Below are 18,892 nucleotides of genomic sequence, written 5' to 3' on the forward strand. Positions count from 1 at the left end.
AAACATCCGAATATTCTTCAATGAATGAATGGTTGAACAAAATCTGGTATATCCTGACACTGGAACATACTTAGCAACAAAAAGGGATGCGTTACTGATTCATGCGACAACCTGTTGGCCCCCAGGAGCATTACACTGAGTGAAAAAATTCCATCTCAAAAGGCTGCATACTGTCTCATTCCATTTATACACTGTTCTAGACATGACAAACACTGCAGAGATGGAGAAAATACTAGTTATTGCCAAAGGATGGGTTGGGAGTGGGGTGCGTAGCATGAGGCACTTCTTTTGTGATGATGGAACAGTTCTATATCTTCATTGTGGTTCTGTTTACACGTATCTATACATGGGGTAAAATTACATAGAACCACACACAAAAAAACACAAATGCAAGTTTAAAAATCTGAACAGTGAACTGAAGAGTTGAACACTGAGTAAGGTGTGTAGTCCAGTTGGTACTAATATACCAATATCCGTTTCCTGGTTTTGATGTTGCACTGCAACCATACAACATGCCAACAGTGGCGCAAGCTGAGAGAAGGGCATATGGGACTCTGTACTATTTTTGCAACTTCCTGTGAGTGTGCAATTATTTCACAGTAAGAATTCTTTTTAATGGGTAGAAAAAGACTGTTCAATAAATTAAATATTGCCTACCCACAAGGGTACAAAGAAGGACTCTATCTTCTACTATACAGAAAAATTCTAGAGGACATAAGAACCTCAACACTTAGAAGAAAAAATAAGAGATTTTATTACATTAGGGTAAGGAAGAATTTCTCAAGATTTTTTTAAAAGCACAGAACATAAAAGAAAACTTTGATAATTTGACCTTATTAATATTTAAAGCCCTGAAGAACAAAAGCCACCAAAAGCGAAGTTAAAAGACAAGCACAATTTCTCTTGGAACACATGAGGCTGCAAAAGACAAATTAAAAAAAAAAAACCAAAACATAAAAACAAATCGTCCACTAGGGCCTCCAGAAAGAACACAGCCCTACAGACACCTTGATTTTATCCCATTGAGCTCTGGGTCAGGCTTCTAACCTACAGAAGATAATACATTTGTTTGTTTTAAGGCACAAAATTTGCAGGGATTTCTTACAGCAGCTATAGGAAACTATAGACTTACCTCTGTTGATTTCCAACCATGAATCTTGAGTGGAAGTGTTTCCTGGGACAACATAGTTTCTGTAGGCAAATGAAGATCTTGGCAATGCTCTTGTTTCAATTCTGCCTTGCACACATTTTCTGTCAACAATATGAAGCTAAGATTTTACTTTGGCAAAACACAGTTATGTTTTTATATTAGTTCACAATTTGTAAGTTAATCACTTCTGAAGATACCTTTTTTTCCTGCTAAATATAAACCATCTGCCAATGGTAACCTATGAGTGTTAGTCACTTTAGTATGCCTCTTTGTAGTAAGTGAGAAGTTCAGACTGATTTTAAAAATACAATTTAAATTTTTAAGAAAATAAAATTATTTTCTTTATATTTGACAAATATCCATACAAATTTATAACGCACTTATGTCGTTTTGATTGACTGCATACTAACAATAATTATAATAAGTCAATCTAGAATAAATATTAAAATCTTTGGTCAGAAAATTTAGAAACATAATTTAAATTCTAGCCCTTTCCTACATCAACAACTCTATTATAACATTACTTAGTCATCTTTTCTAAAAAATAAGGTGTAATATAGTATAGAAAATAGAGTCTGAAAAAGTGAAAAGTATTCAAATAAAATTTTAGCAAAGCAGGAATGAGAACTATAATGATTTTAATTAATATTTTAAAGAACTTTATTACTGCAGTGTGAATTTGATATGTTCTAAGAGAAACTAATCAGAAATGTATAGATTATTAGATAAAAGAACTCAGCACAATTTTCAAATTTTGATTTGAACATAAAAGAATACACCTGTGATATGGTTTGGATTTGTGTCCCCACCCAAGTCTCATGTCAAATGGTAATCCCCAATGTTGGAGGAGGGGCTTGGTGAGAGGTGACTGGATCATGGGGCGGATTTCCCCCTTGTTCTTGTGATAGTGAGTTCTCATGACAGCTGGTTGTTTAAAAGTGCACAGCACCTCCCGCTTCGCTCTCTTCCTCCTGCTCCAGCCATGTAGGACATTCTTGCTTCCCCTTTGCCTTCCACCATGATTGTAAGTTTCCTGAGGCTTCCCCAGCCATGCTTCCTGTACAGCCTGCAGAACCATAAACCAATTAAACCTCTTTTCTTTATCAATTACCCAGTCTCAGGTAGTCCTTCATAGCAATTTGAGAATGTACTATTACAACCAGTGAAAATAAACTGATATTTCTGTTTATATCTTTTTGCTAAACAATATTTTTACAGTCCTAATCTTTCCCTTCCTGTGTTAACTACTATATATTAGTACCAACTGTAAAAAGTCTAATCTGAAAGTATTAGTACCAACTGTATCTCAGCATATCATTGGGCACAATAAGAAGTATAAGAAAACTACTTTCAAATTGGTATATACACACTGCTGGGGATATGTAAAGATTTCCCAAGGGCTAAGTGGGCATGGATAGTTTTAAAGGAAGCAATTTCCAGATCCACAACTTCCACCTATGTTCTTTCCAAAAACTGATCTGCCTGAGAATGCAACTAGGCAGAGCTATTGGGCTAGTTCTTTCCCCTTTCCCTCCAATAATCAATTTTCTCCCACTTTACAAAAGAAAGGCATATCCTCACCCATCTTATTATGATACATCTTCCCAAGCATTAAAACCTCTAAGGCACCAAACAATAGTTAAAAATACTAACACAGAGGCAGCCTCCTTTAATCAAAGCAGAAAAAAACTAATGGTCTGTCCTGTCCACACATTTCTTTTAATGAGAAAGCATGGCATACGTAACAAGGTATTTTGGTCCACACCAGCATGTTTGATATTCTGATATGGTACAGTACGAGGCAGCAGGGCAGATGACAAGTTTTGTTTAATGTCTTTGTGTTTTTCATTTCTCACCTATTATCAAATAATGCATTATTCCTAAGGAAGGGTCCCCTGAGAGCAAAGCCAGGCAAGCATGAGAGGCAGGGGTGCCATATGTCACCAATGCAACAAACTCCTGACGAGGCTGTGTGCCTTTGCCATCCATCTTAGGAAAGGATTCAGGAGTGTGAAGACAACCAGGAAAACATCTATTTATACATTTCTTTCAATACAGTAAAACATTTTCTGAAAGAAACTTTAAATCTGATTTGGCTAGTTGTCTTAACAATGAGAGCTGGCTTTGCCAACTAGATTATATGGTAAATATTTTCCAAAAATTGAATGAATCAAATCTGAGGTTCTGTAAAGTCGATGAAAGTATATTTAGAATATATAATGCAATAAAATCATTTTCTCAGAAAATTGTATTGACAGGTATATTGCAATTAATATTTTAATTTTTCTCACACTTTCTGAGTATATTCGGTTAAAGTATAACAGGTTTAATTAATAGTTATTTAATAAATTTTAGTATGAATTTTTGTGGTATTATTCCCAGAAACTGAGAAAGTAAATTACTCCTTATGACTGTTTAACAAATCTTTTTCTAAGTAGGGTGTTTCTAATTATTTGCTTTCAGCAACACTGAAGAAAGACTTCATCGAGTTAACAGTCAACGAGATAAAAATATATTTTTATAATAAATCACTTTATAATTTTCAGCATATAACTTGGAAGGAATTCATAGAATTGATTGACACTATTATAATAAAGCACCTTCTTGTCCCATCTACGATTTAGGTGAACAGGTTTTCTCAGCATTTATATTTATACAAATATAAGTAAAACAAAGGCAGGATTTCTGCTGAGCCCTGCTTGTAGCTAGCAATCAGTCATATTCCTATGTGGGTAAATGAGCAGTTCCAAGTATCTCACAAAAGCATGTATTTCTAATAAAATTATATTTAACAAATATACAAATTTATAATGCATTTATGTGGTTTTGATTGCATACTAACAATAATTGTAATAAGTCAATCTAGAAGAACTATTAAAACCTTTGGTCAGAGAAAATTTAGAAAAATAATTTCAATTTTATATCTATTTGATGTAGAGAAGATTTCCAAGCATAAAAATATTTTATATTAGGATAAAATTCTGCAAGAAATGTGGAATAAACATATGACTTCAAAGAGAAAAGGGAATAATGTAAAATTTCTAACAGTTAAGGACTTCATGTATTTCTTTTTCCAAATGAATGGCTACAGGTATCAATCACAATGGTATTTAGATTCCTTCAGATACATTTGAAAGATGACTGTAACTTAACAGTTTGCTTGTTTTTTCTTTTCTTTTGTCCTTAATGTCAATATTTACAATGTGCCAGAATTATATCCTTTGCAGTTATTTATACTTATAAAACTTCATATATCAACTTAAAAATGTGTGAGGAGGTACATAGCATTTCAAAATCATTTTAGGGGTTATGCAAAAAAAAAATACTGAAAAGCAGTAATACAAGGTACATTCTTTACCTTCTAGAAGTTTATAGCTGACTAGGTATATAAGTCTAACATACAGACTTACAGGAAACAGAACACAATTATATGCTAAACATTCTTGAATTAATTAATTTTAGGAACAGATACTCTAAGGAGGAAAACAGCAATGTGCACCAGAGTAATCAGAAACAGCCACAAAGAGGGGAAATAAAATTTGAACAAGGCTTTGAAGGATGGCTAGGATTCCAATAAGTATAGAGGCAAAGAGAAATTACTCCAAGCAGAAGGAACTATGTGGGCAAAGGGAAAAAGTATGGTAGATGCCAGAGATAGTGAAGAAATAAGAATTTTTCATTTATGGTTGTAACTTTTCATTTTGTTTTAACTTCACATAAAAGTGAATAATTAAAATGAGCTTATTTGGGGCTTCAAGATTTTGTAACTAATATTGGCAAAGAGTAGTGACTTGGGGCTTAGATCATCTATCTACTTTCACTGGATTTAATCAACTACATTATCACTCCCTCAGCATTCAGCAACTAAATTATCTTTGAAATCATATGGTCTTATGTTTTAGACATCACAGAAGTAGATTAGTAAAAATTTCAGAAGGTCAATTTTGAAGTAAATTGTGAGAGAAACTGAAGAATAGCAAGAATTGTGAAAGAAAAAATATCTTGCATGTTGGAGACGCATTTTGGCCTAGAATAGCCTAAATGTTGTAAACCTATCTTATCTTATGAGGCAAGAAAGAAAGCAATTAGAATATAGTGGGTCTATGGAAACTCATTAAATTTTTCTTTCAGTATCACATAGCCTAACACTGGAAGTGAGGTATGCTTAATTAGATTTGGTAATTACACAACATTTATTTCTGGATTTTCACAAGCAAGTAGGACAGAACATACATTTAGTTCCTTATAGTTCCTTAGTGGAAATGAGATCCCTTTAGTCTTGTAAGCTACTTATCAATTGACACTGTGAAGTCACAAGCCAACAAAGACTAGTATGTGAATGAGAAACCTCAGAGGAAAAAGTAATGATGCTGCAGGAAATGAAGCCACTGAGTCATTCAAAGATGAGTGCTTCGATACCAAGGTTGTAAGTACTTTGTGGAAACTATCTAGAAAGAAGCTGTGCATCCCACTGAGCCTGCACCACTCAGATAATACCACAAAGCAGAACTTGTGAACCCTGTGATATTTCTTAGATGAGATACCAAACTGACGTTCAAATTATCAGGCATTAGCAATGCACCAGCACATTTTGGAAATGCAATGCTCCATAAGTTGAACGGATTTCCAAATTGTTCCATTTATTATTTAGCATCTAATAACCATGTCTTTTTAGGTGTAATGTAAGTAAATTAAGTAATTTGCTTAACAAAATTAATTTTTAGTAACAAATATATTGCATCATAGAAAATATTCAGTGGGCTAAGGAAGAACTAGTAAGATCTAAAAGTCAAGTCTCATGGTGCTTAAGTTTATATCTAACTTTTACAGAATTGTGAATTTGGAACCTTGACTCCAATTTCGTTGTTTTGGCACATAGTTAAACTTAAGCATCTTAAATTAGTTGGTATTTGTCATATTTTTTTAAACTTTCATTTTGTAATAATTTTAAGCTTACAGAAAAGTAACAAGAATAGTACAAAGAACGCCCATATGGTCTTCATCGAGATTCACCTATTGTTAACATTTTGCCCCATTTGCTTTATTCTCTATTCTCATTATCTATTTATGTACACATATTATTACTGTCCTATATTTTAAATCTAGAGGAAAAGCCATTGTAGGTTGGGTTCCCTAGGAAACAGACTCTCAGACTCGGATTTGTATGTGGGAGAGCCATTAGGGAGCGCTCTTAGAAACCACCAGTGAGGAGGGAGTCAGACTGGCAGGCTCGAGTCAAGCAAGCGCAGTTGCAATAACTGTAGCACAGTTGCAGTAAAGGACTCAGGTGATCCCAATAGGAGCTTTGAGGCTGGAATGGCTCTTCACAGTTGTCCTGCCTTGACGTAGGACCCCTTAGCTAGGGGGCATGATCTTGAACAAAGAGGCTCTCTTCAGCTGTTGGGAATTCCCAGAGGAGGATTCATTTGAGAGCCCAAAGCCAACACCCCTCCCGCAGCTCAAGAGTGCCTTGATCTTGAAGCAAGGATCTGGGAGACACACCACAGTATCCACTACAGACACAACCTCTATGTTTCTGCTTTATTGTTCTGCTTCTATTTACCTGAGAAATGCTTCAAAACACAGGAGATGGAGTGTAAAATTACTGTACATCTTTCTTGGTAGATGAATTTTGAGATTAAAGATGTACAATTACTGTACTTCTTTCTTGGTAGATGAATTTTGAGATTACTAGGGGAAAGGCATTTTTTAAGGTGAAAAGAGAAGAATAAGAAAACAGATGTTTAAGTAGATTTTTAAAATTAAATTTGAAATAGGTAGATAAGAAAAGTGAAAACCAACTTTTACTGCTGGAGATCTTAAAAATGGAGTTGAGACAATTTTATTTCAGTATTTTGCTAACAATAGCATATAAAATTTGAGACACTGCCAGTAGTTCTCACTTAAGAATAATGAGAAACAGGAAACTTCATAAACCAAGTTAGATGCTCAGCTCCAGGGACGAGGAAAAATAAACAGTCACTACGAAAGCAAGTTTTCATATTCAGTGGCTGACTCCTGGGTTAAGACAGCAAAGTGAAACTGCAACACAGAATTCCCATCACCCAATACTCAACAAGATTTTTTAAAAAGTCAATAGCAATCTAACATAGAAACAGATATAACTAAAACTTCTAAAAGAAAAAGAATAAAAATAACTGGTGGCCAAGAAAAGAAACAAGATCTAGGACATCCCTTCTCCCCCAAAAGCAATACTGGTAAGATGATAACAACCTTAGAGTTCTCATCAATATCCACATGTCTGGAAAAAAGGGAACTGAATGGAGAATGCTTTCTTCCCACTTATGACTGAGGAGAGGTGAAAACAGCTAGAGAAAAAAATGGGTGTAACAGAGTAAATAAAGACGCTTACACTTCAATGGACATGAAAGCCACAGTTTGACACTGAATTGGGTGAATGATCTAAAGCTTGAAGGTATCTCTCCCCCACAGGAATAGGATACATACCTCAACTAGGTAGAACGATCAGGACCTTGTATAAGAGACTCAAAAACAGAGCAGAGTTCAGGTATTCTAAAGAAGACCATACATGGCCTCAGCTGAGATCTGCTACAGAAAAATGGATAAAATAATAGCCCACAAACTGATCTCAGATATGGTGGGAAGAGTCAAGAAATCACTAAGTGTTTCTGAACAAACAACAGCCAAAGTTTATTGTGCTGACTCTGTATTAGCCCATTTACTTCTTATAACAACTCCATCACAGGGCCTATGTCAACCCCATTTTACAGAAGGTGAAACTACAGCACAAGGGCTTAAGTAGCCAGTCCAAGGCCATACAACCAGTCAGGATTCAAGTGCAGACAGTGTGGCTCCAGGACCTGAGCCCTTAACCATTATACTCTACCATCTTCAAGAGACAGTGCCTAGTGAGAGCTGCCTAAGCATCAGCAAGATGTGAAGACATGGCCTGGCAACTAAACAAAACATTCCAGTAGAAAAATGAGCAGAGAAGGAGGGAAGGAGAAGCATGAAAGAGAAAAAAGGAAGATGGCATGCATAAAAGAAGGATCCCAAATGCAGAAGAAAATGTAGCTCAAGAAACAGAAGGAAAATTCCTCACAATATAGCATTCATTTTTTAAGTTATTATAAATTATATCTTTCATAAAATTCATAATTGTTTCCTGTCACTACATAATACAAAGTTAAGCATTTAAAAAAATGTTTATTGGCCTTACATGTTTCCTGTTTTTCTAGAAATGATTTTCATATTTGCTTCCTCTTTTTCTGTTGAGCTACTCCTTTCTCATTGATTGGCAGGAATTTTTTATATATTCTGGATACTAATCCTTTGTCAGTTATATGTGTTGGAAAATTTTCCCATTTTGTGGCTTTTTTTTTTTTTCACTTTTACATGGTGTTTTTTTCCCTCAAAATCTACTACAAAACTATAGTAATCAAAATAGGGTGGTTCTGACACAAAACCAGACATACATTCTGTTCCAGTAGAACAGAACAGAGAGTCCAGAAATAAATCCATGCATTTATGGCCAACTGATCAACAAAGGTACCAAGAACACACAGTGGGGAAAGGACAGTTTCTTTGGTAAGTGGTGCTGGGAACACTGGATATCCACCATACATACAAAAATGAACTAAACATGGATAAAAGACTTAAAATGCCAGACCTGAGTCTGTAAAACTACTAGAAGAAAACAGAGAAAATCTTCTTTTTGAGACAGGGTCTTGGTATGTCACCCAGATTGGAGGGCAGTGGTGTGATCACAGGTCACTGCAGCCTCTACCTCTCGGGCTCAAGCAATCTTCCCATTTCTGCCTCCTGAATAGCTGGGACTGCAGGCACATGCCACCATGCCCAGCTAATTTTTTTTTTCTTAAGAAACAGGGTCTTGCTGTGTTGCTCAGGCTGGTCTCAAATTCCTGGGCTCAAGAAATCCTTCCGCCTTGATCTCCCAAAGTGCTGAGAGGCATGAGCCACTTGTAAAGGCATGAACTACCACACCCAATGGGGAAAAACTTCTTGATATTGGTCTGGGCAAAGAATTTTTCTATATGACCCCAAAAGCACAGAAAATAAAAGATAATATAGTTTTATTAGTTTTCTAATGATGCTATAAGATCATTTGTTCTAATGATGCTATAACAAATTACCACAAACTTAGTGGCCTAAAACCACCACCATTTATTATCTCACAGTTCTGTAGTCAGAAGTACAGGCAGGTTAACTGGGTTCTCTGTTTCTGGGTTTCACAAAGCTAAAGTCAAGAGTCAAGGTGTTGGCCAAGCTGGATTGTCATCTGGAAACCCTGGGGAAGAATCCACTTCCAAGCTCAATCCAGCTGTTGGCAGAATTCCGCTCCTTGCAACTGTGGGACTAAAGTCCCCATTTCCTTGCTGGCTGGCAACCAGGGGCCACTCTCACCTTCGAGGCCACTTGCATTCCTTATTACTCCATCTTCAAGCCAACAATAGTGCTTCAAATCCTTCTCACACTTGGAATCTTTCTGACTCCCTCTTTGGCCACCAGCTAGAGAAAACTCTCTGATTTTATTTTAATTAATTAATTTTTTTTTTTTTTTGATACGGAGTCTCTGTCACCAGGCTGGAGTGCAGTGGCACAATCTTGGCTCACTGCAACCTCCGCCTCCTGGGTTCAAGTGAGTCTCCTGCCTCAGCCTCCTGAGTAGCTGGGACTACAGGTGTGTACCACCATGCCCAGCTAATTTTTGTATTTTTAGTAGAGACGGGCTTTCACCATGTAGGCCAGGATGGTCTCGATCCCCTGACCTCATGATCTGCCCACCTTGGCCCCCCAAAGTGCTGGGATTACAGACGTGGGCCACCGCGCCCGGCCAACTCTGCTTCTAAAGGACTCATCTGATTAGATAGGGCCTACCAGCATAATACCTTTTTTGCTATAGAATATAACAATCATGAGGGTGGTGATTCATCATATTCACAGGTTCCACTCATGCTCAAAGGGAAGAGGACTGTATACAGGCAAGGGTCATGGGGCTTATCCTCAGAACTCTGCCTACCACAAATGTCAAATTCATAAACACTTTCAAAAAATAATGTGCACTTTTTCTGTTTATGAAATACTTCCCTATTTCAATGTAAAAAATATATTCTAAATTTTCTTCTAAACATTTGAAAGTTTTGCCTTTTTACCTGTAAATCCTTAATTCATCCAGGTAGAGACCTCATTTCATTTTTACAATATGGATAAAAAATTATCCCAGTATTATTTATTGAGTAGTTCATTTTTTCTCCACTATTCAAAAATGCCACTTCTGTCATTTACTGATTCCATAGTGGCCCAGGCCTGTTTTCTAGGGTTATGGTTTGTTCCATTGGTCCACACACCTATCCTGCATCCATACCACACTGTCATGATCAGTAAAATTTTAGTCTTGTTATTTAGAAAGGCAAGCCCTCCACCTTACTCTATTTTAGGAATGTTTTGAATACTCTGGAACTTTTTATTCTTCCACGTAAATTTTGGAATCAGTACATCAAATTCAACTCTTAAAAGCCTTTTTGGATTTTGATTGTAACTGCACTGAATCAGCAGTTCTCTACTGGGAACAATTTGGCCCCCAGGGGACATTTGGCAATGTCTGCAGACTTTTGATTCAATACAACAGGAAGGGATGTTTGCTAATAGCATCCAGTGGGTACAGGCCAGGGATGATGCTAACTATCCTGCAATGCACAGCCCCCACAACAAAGAATGATCTGTTTCAAAATATCAGTAGTATCAAGGCTGAGAAACCCTCCACTAAATCTAGACAATTTGGAGAGAACTGACATGTTTACATTATTATTTTGATAAAAATTGAATATCTTTCCATTTATATAGGTCTTTAATGTATTTCAATTAAGCATTATAACCTACAGTGTACAGATTTTGTACTTCTTTTGTTAAGACTTATTCCTACATCAAGATTTTTAATTATAAATGGTATCTTAAAAATTATGTTTAATATTTGTTGCTGATATATAGAATATAACTTGATTTTATGTTTTGATGTTATAGCCAGCCATCTTTCTAAAACTCATCATTTTTAATATGTCTGTAGATCTTTTGAAGTTTTTTATATGAAAATCCTATCATTTACCAATGATGCTCGTTTCTTCCATTTTGATACTTACATTTTTAATTTCTCTTGCTTGTTTTACTGTGATGGCTAGGACCTCCACTACAAAGCTGACCTAGCAAGGAGTCCCTGAAATCCTTTTCTTCCAACTTATTCTAAAAGAAATAATGCCACATTCAAATGTAGGGAAATTTTTTATTTATATTTTTTCTTAACTTCACATTTAATAGTATTTTGGTAAGAAAACGTGTCCTATATGAAAAATCTGTTTCATATAGGACATGTTTTCTTACCAAAATACTATTATATGTGTTTCCTTTATAACACATATAATCAATTATAAAATCCATATTTTAAAAAAGTTTTATGTCCTTCACCTATCAATAAAGATGTTAAGAAGTTATCTACTATGATGGTAGATGTCTCAATTTCTTCCTGTATTTCTACCAATTTTTGCTTTATATACTTTGAAGTTATTTTACTGGGTATATTCACATTTAGAAATGTTACATCTTCCTGGGGAATTAAGCATCTTATTATTATCCTTAATGCTCTTGGCTTTAAAGTCTCCTTTGCCTGTTATTAAGTAGCTATACCAGCCTTCTTTTAGCTTGTATATGCCTGACTTACCTTTTTCCATACATTGCTTTCAATCTTTATGTGAATTTATGCTTGCAGCATATATCTGGATTTTTTTCCCAATCTGATAGTCTCTGCCTTTTAATAGATGAGTTTAATCTACTACTATTTACTGCGATTATTAATCTATTTGGGCTTATTTCTATTATTTATTTTACTTTTGAATTTCTATTTGTTCCATTTTATGCTTTTTGCCCTTTATACAATTTTATTTTCTTCTCATTCTACTTCTTCTTGCCACTTGTCTGGAATTTATGCACTCTATTTCTCTTCTTTTAAAGTTTATTCTTGGAAGTTTATCATGCACGTTTACCTTTAAAAGTTTACAGTCAAAGAATATTCATTACCTTCTCCTAAAAACACAAGGACCTTTAGAACACAACTCTAAACCTGCCCACCCCCATTTACATACCATGGCTACCCACTATTCTAATTGTCTTTTTCTTAACTCAAAAATTAGATTTATACAGAAAATGTTTATGATACATATATATTTATTTGTGTGTGTTTACCATGTATTCATTATTCTCTCTTGAATTTTCAACTATCTTTCTGGAATAATTTTCCTCTTTTTGAAGTATACCCTTAATGCTGGTCTCATGGTTGTAAATTCTCTTTGTTTTTTTATTCATCTATAAATAACTATTTCACCCTCACCCTTAAATGATAGTTTTGCTGGTACACAATTATAGGCTGTTATTTTCCTACAGCATTTCTAAGATACTATGTCACTGTCATCAGGCTTCTACTGTAGAAGATGAGAAGTTTTCTGGTACAGTAATTAATTGTCATTCCTTTGCAGCAGTATCCTCCATATGGCTTAATTAATATTACTTTCATATTTTCCATTTTCTTTGGGCATATCTTCTAGCTCACTAAATACATTTTTTTAGTTCAGTAGTATTTCTCATTTCTGCAAGTTCCCTTTTTTCGAATTCATCCACTCAGTCCTAATAATCCCTTGATAATTGGTGATGCATGTGATTATATCCTTTATTTATGTAAATACACAGCTGTTCTGTATCTGACCTTTCCAATATCTACAGTCTTTGGGGGATTAAGTATGTTCTTTGCTGCTTACCTTCTCCTGGTTTGGTGATATTGGATTGTGAGCTCGTTGCTTGTCTTAAACTGGTGAAAATCCTATTGGATCTAACTTATGAACTGAGTACACTTTCTCAATTCAGTCCCCTTGAGGGTCTGGGTTCAGCATAGTAATCCAAGGCTTTCCTTCCCAATGCTGAAGACAGGCCCCAAACTCATTCTCTGATCTACTAATAACTGCTCTTAAGCAACTCAACGCCTACAGTTACCTGCAGCTTCTCACAGGCAGAATGCCAAGTCACTGACCAGCTCACATGTGCTGTTCTTATTTTGTTTACATTTTTCAAAAAGAACCTTAGAGACTTCCCATACTTCTTATGAGGCCAGGAGTGTCTCAAATAGTGTGTCACTTCCAGTCTCTGGTTATTGTGCAGTAAATGGAGTTCCTAGTCTCATTGCCAGAAGGAGACCTTTAATATTTTTTTTCTTTTTTTTTTTTTTGAGATGGAGTCTCGCCCTGTTGCCCAGGCTGCAGTGCAGTGGCACAATCTCAGCTCACTGCAAGCTCCGCCTCCCAGGTTCACACCATTCTCCTGCCTCAGCCTCCCGAGTAGCTGGGACTACAGGTGCCTGCCACTGCGCCCAGCTAATTTTTTGTATTTTTAGTAGAGACGGGGTTTCACTGTGTTAGCCAGGATGGTCTTGATCTCCCTTTAGTATTTTTTACTAAAAAACAGCATATAATTCCATTTTTATAAAAATAATTTATCTCTAGCTATCCATCTCTCTATATGTATGTATAGATTTTTTGTAAATGCTGGCCAGGCATGATGGCTCACACCTGTAATCCTAGCACTTTGGGAGGCTGAGGCAAGCAGATTGCTTGAGCCAAGGAGCTTGAGACCTTCCTGGGAAACATGGTGAAACTTTGTTTCTACCAAAAAAAAAAAAAAAAACCCAAAACACCAAATTAGCTAGTGTGGTGGCACGTGCCTGCAGTCCCAGCTACTTGGGAGGCTGAGGTGGGAGGATCACCTGAGCCCAGGGAGACCAAGGTGGCAGTGAACTGTGATGGCGCCACTGTACTCCAGCCTGGACAACAGAGTGAGACCCTGTCGCACAAAAAAGATGCCTAGAATTACAATCATCTGATATTAATGATGGCTATTTCTGAGTAATTGTATAACAAGCCTATATTGTTTTACAAGAGTATAATGGTTTTCTGAAACAAAAATAAAAAAGAAACAGTTATGCATAGCTTAACAACAGGGATGCTTTCTGAGAAATGCACTGCTAGGCAATTTCATTGTTGTATAAACATCATAGAGTGTGCTTATACACATCGAGATGGTAGAGCTTACTACACACCTGGGCTCCTAAGCAATGAACTTGTATAGCATATTACTGTACTGAATGTGGTAGGCAATTGTAAGACAATGGCAACTGTAACACAATGGTAAGAATTCATGTATCTAAACATATCTAAACATAGAAAAGGTACAGTAAAATATATTATAATCTTATGGGACCAGCATCATACACGCAGTCCACCGTTGACTGAAACATCATTATATGACACATGACTATATTCTAAGACGTTAACAGTTTAGGGTGGTAGAGATATACATTATTTTTATATATTTATTTTTAAATTTAAAAGATCAAAAGATCAGCTGTTTGACATTTATCAATGCAAATGTTTTCATTACAACCACAGTTTGTACCATAAGCCCTGCCATCTCATCTACATGTGGCAAGGCAACCAAGCATGACTCCACATCAATTCTGTTAGTACAAAGCTCTTTGTAGGACGTAACAACATCAACATTGCTGTTTTTTTTTTTTTTTTTATAAAAGCATGATAACTACTTTGCAGTACAGCAAGTCCTCATTTAATGATGTCCACAGTCTCTTGGAAATTGCTACTTTAAGGGAAACAATGTATAATGAAGCCAATTTTACCATAGGCTAATTAATATGAACAAGAACTAAGTTCCTATAGCATATTTCTAGTCACAAAAATGTCACCAAACTTCTAAATAAAGACCAAAACATATGGGAGGCCGAGGCGGGTGGATCACAAGCTCAGGAGTTCGAGACCAGCCTGGCCAATATGGTGAAACCCTGTCTCTACTTAAAAAATACAAAAATTAGCCGGGTGTAGTGGCAGGCACCTGTGGTCCCAGCTACTAAGGAGGCTGAGGCAGGAGAATCGCTTGAACCTGAGAGGCAGAGGTTGCAGTGAGCTGCGATCGTGCCACTGTACTCCAGCCTGGGTGACAGAGTGAGACTCTATCTCAAAACAAACAAACAAACAAACAAAAAACCCAAAACACTTTTATTCTTATTATTGTTTTTTGAGATAGAGTCTTGCTCTGTCACCCAGTCTGGAGTACAGTGGCGTGATCTCAGCTCACTGCAATCTCTGCCTCCCAGGTTCAAGTAATTCTCCTGCCTCAGCCTCCTGAGTAGCTATGACTACAGGCAACCGCCATCATGCCTTGCTAATTTTTGTATTTTTACTAGAGACGGGGTTTCACCATGTCAGCCAGGCTGGTCTTGAACTCCTGGCCTCAAGTGATCCGCCTGCCTTGGCCTCCCAAAGTGCGGGAATTACAGGCATGAGCCACTGAGGTTGGCCCACTTTTATTATTAAACATTGAAATAAATGTGAGCTATACATACATTTAAGGAAGATTAGTAAAAACAAGATGATTATCTGCTCCCTTCAGGGTCACAGGTGGCTGGAGCCCATCCTGGAAGCTCAGGTCACAAGGTGGGAACCAGCCCTGGACAGGGACGCTGCTTCATTGCAGGGTGCACTCACACCCACTCCACACTCACCTGGACAGGGACCATTCAGACATGCCGATTCACCTGCTGTGCACATCCTTGGGAAGTGGGAGAAAAGCAGAGAACATGGAGAAAGCCCACGCAGACGGGGAAGAGTGTGCAAACTCCATACAGACAGGGGCCTCGGCCGGGAATTGATGTTTTTCTCATCAGTTATAACAACATTGAACAAAAGGATGTTATTCAAGGACCTACTGTATAATTTTGGTTCAACAGCAATGATAGTTTTCAGGGAAATTTTTCCATTATATAGAATGCCATTACATTTGACACAGACCAGAGTAATCCTTAATACAGGTAAAGTTCTGTTGCAAAGAATGATGCTAGTGAAGAGCTCTTTATGGAAGATCAGATAACCAACACAGGTAAAGTTCTGCTGGTCTGGCTGTAAGTAGTGCCTCTGGAGATCCTTTTCATAATAACTGTTGCCTCTACAAAAATGGCCTGACAGTAGAGCTGAGTTATAACTGTCCTTTTTATATTGTTCTGTCTTGCCATCAAGCAGCAATGATCCTTCAGCCCATCTCTTCTTTCACACATCAGAAGCATCTAAACAAAAACCACCCAAGCTAGCTACTAGAATTAAAACTTGGGAAAACATCCAAGAAAAGAAAAAAAAAGAAATAGAAGTGGCGATGTGTATATAACACCTTCTTTAAAGTGCCTCTTTTCCCTCGCTGATTCACCATAAAGAAGGGAGGCACAGCTGTTTCAGCTCTAGGTCTTGAAGGCTGGAAATCACATTTCCTGCATTCAATTTTACATTTCGCTGTAACTAAATAACTTAGAGACATCTTTAGACTCCTTCTAATGAAAATTTACCTGTATGATATCATCACTTGTCTCCATTTTCTCTAATGCAAAGGTTAGTCAATTTCAGTTTCTTTCTTCTCCAATACATCATCCACTTACCCCCATTGCTTCTCTACAGTCTATCTTTAAACATTACTGTTTCCTCATTTCTATAACCCTAGGAGCAGGTCCTGGATGCCTGGATTGAAACAACTATCTCTTACAAGCTTCGTTCAATTTGTATCTCCTTCATTTCTACACAAAGCAAAAAGAATTATCTTCCACAAACAGCTGTTTTCAGTAATAAGGAAGCTCAGTTCTGTGACTAAGCTAAACATCCCTTCTGTTCTCCAAGGCCTACAATGGTTCCTAGTTGCTACTCATATCAAATTGAGTTTATTAGGTCATTTATGAATTGCTCTGAGTACTCTCAGCTATCTGTCCCTACTGTTTTACATATTCAAATTTATATTTTTATTCCATTTAGTCAGACAACTATATATTACCATGCTTAATCTGTGTCTTGCTTGTATTCTTTCCCACTATTGTAGAAACGATTTGTGATCCCCAGCATTTATTCTCTCCATCTTCCTTAATAACAGAATCTTTTAACTTTCATCTGGGCGGATGATATTTCTCAACCTCCTTTGTAGCTAGGAGTGTCAGTGGGACTAAGTACTAAACAATAATGTGTGAGCTAAAATGTTATAAGCAACTTTTAATAAGTGTTCTTGTTAAAAAAAAAAAAAAGGACAAAAAAATAAAAAAGGGAAGAGACATTCACATTTTCAATCTCCCTTCCTTTCTACTGGCTAGAAGGCAGATGTGACGGTGGGAGCTCAAGCAGCTATGACTCAAAAAGTGGAAGTGGACCATGAAGTGGAATTTAAACGCTGAGTTTGGTGGAGCAACAAGACTCAAAAATAGCCCTGAAGCCAACACTGTGGAGAGCCATATCAGTCATAGAATACCTACAAGGGAGTATTTCAGAAGAGAGAAATAAATTTGTATGTTTAAGCAGCTAGCATTTTTGTGGCGTCTACTGTCATAACTTGTGGATGCATCTCATTCTAACTTAGCTACTGCTCTTTGAGTTTTAATTTGCTACTTCTCCTGTCACATTAAGAATGTCCCCCTCATGACCGGACGTGGTGGCTCATGACTGTAATCTCAGCATTTTGGGAGGCAGAGGCAGGCAGATCACCTGAGGTCAGGGGTTCAAGACCAGTCTGACCAACATGGAGAAACCCTGTCTCTACTAAAAATACAAAATTAGCCAGGAGTGGTGACACGTGCCTGTAATCCCAGCTACTCGGGAGGCTGAGACAGGAGAATCACTTGAACCTGGGAGGCAGAGGTTGCGGTGAGCCAAGGTTGCTCCATTGCACTCCAGCCTGGGCAACAGAGTGAAACTTCATCTCAAAAAAAAAAAAAAAAAAAAAGAATATCCCTTCAATTTCTTATTTTTTCCTACCCCAACTCCAAACTGTCAGTTTTCTTTCTTCCTTTAAAATACACCTTCAGATTCAAATGCCTACATAGAATTGGTTAGTATTGCCAAGTTTACTTAATCTAATTACTCTTTTTTGGACACAAACACACACATCTGTATATCTAGGATGTATTCATATAGAAAGCAGATAAATGAAATAAAAATAACAGATTTTAAAACAAATTTACTAAAGATTTTACATCCAAACATTCACTGTTCGCTTTAAATGGTATTCTTACTATAGATTTACTATAATGATGCCATCATTGACTAAAGCTTTTTTAGAGTATCTTTTCGAGAAACAGACTTAGAAGAATGTGGTAGCAAGATCTTGTCTCGAACAAATATTTTTTCAAGTCAGCTGGGTGTGGTGGTGTGTGCCGGTAGTCCCAGCTACTTGGTAGGCTAAGCCAGGAGGATTACTTGAGTCCAGTAGTTCAAGACTGCAGTGAGTCATTATCACACCACTGCGCTCCTGCCGGGGTGACAGATCAAGACCCTGTCTCAGAAGAAAAAGAAAAAAGAAAAGGAAAAGAAAAAGCACATAGTACATCACAAGCTATAACCTCCATTAGAGCAGAAATACAGCCAATTTACTTACCGGGCTTAGAACATGTCTGGCATTATAGTGAGCCAGACACTCAATATGTGTTTGTAGTAGTAAAAAATAATAAATCGTAGCAAAACTTCATTTGAAGGTGGATTCACTTTTTTAAAATAGTCAAGTCATTCATAGCTCAGTGTAGTGAATGAGACATGTCATAAAGATGGAGAATATCATTTTAGGTTTAAAAATGCAATCTGTGGGGCCAGGTACGGTGGCGCACGCCTGTAATCC

The 18,892-nt window shown here is 36.8% G+C and overlaps 1 protein-coding gene across 3 annotated transcripts in view; it reads right to left on the reverse strand.

Annotated features, from left to right (window-relative positions):
• Nucleotides 1–18,892, reverse strand: part of LOC105464410 (ENTH domain containing 1) — a 149,021-nt gene that overhangs the window by 94,643 nt on the left and 35,486 nt on the right. For all 3 annotated transcript variants that reach the window (XM_011712283.3, XM_011712284.2, XM_011712286.2), the window contains one exon: nt 1,133–1,251. In XM_011712283.3, the coding sequence (XP_011710585.2) occupies nt 1,133–1,251 (119 nt within the window). The remainder of the gene's footprint in view (nt 1–1,132; nt 1,252–18,892) is intronic.

This window comes from Macaca nemestrina, chromosome 15, assembly GCF_043159975.1.
Source record: "Macaca nemestrina isolate mMacNem1 chromosome 15, mMacNem.hap1, whole genome shotgun sequence".
NCBI lineage: Eukaryota > Metazoa > Chordata > Mammalia > Primates > Cercopithecidae > Macaca > Macaca nemestrina.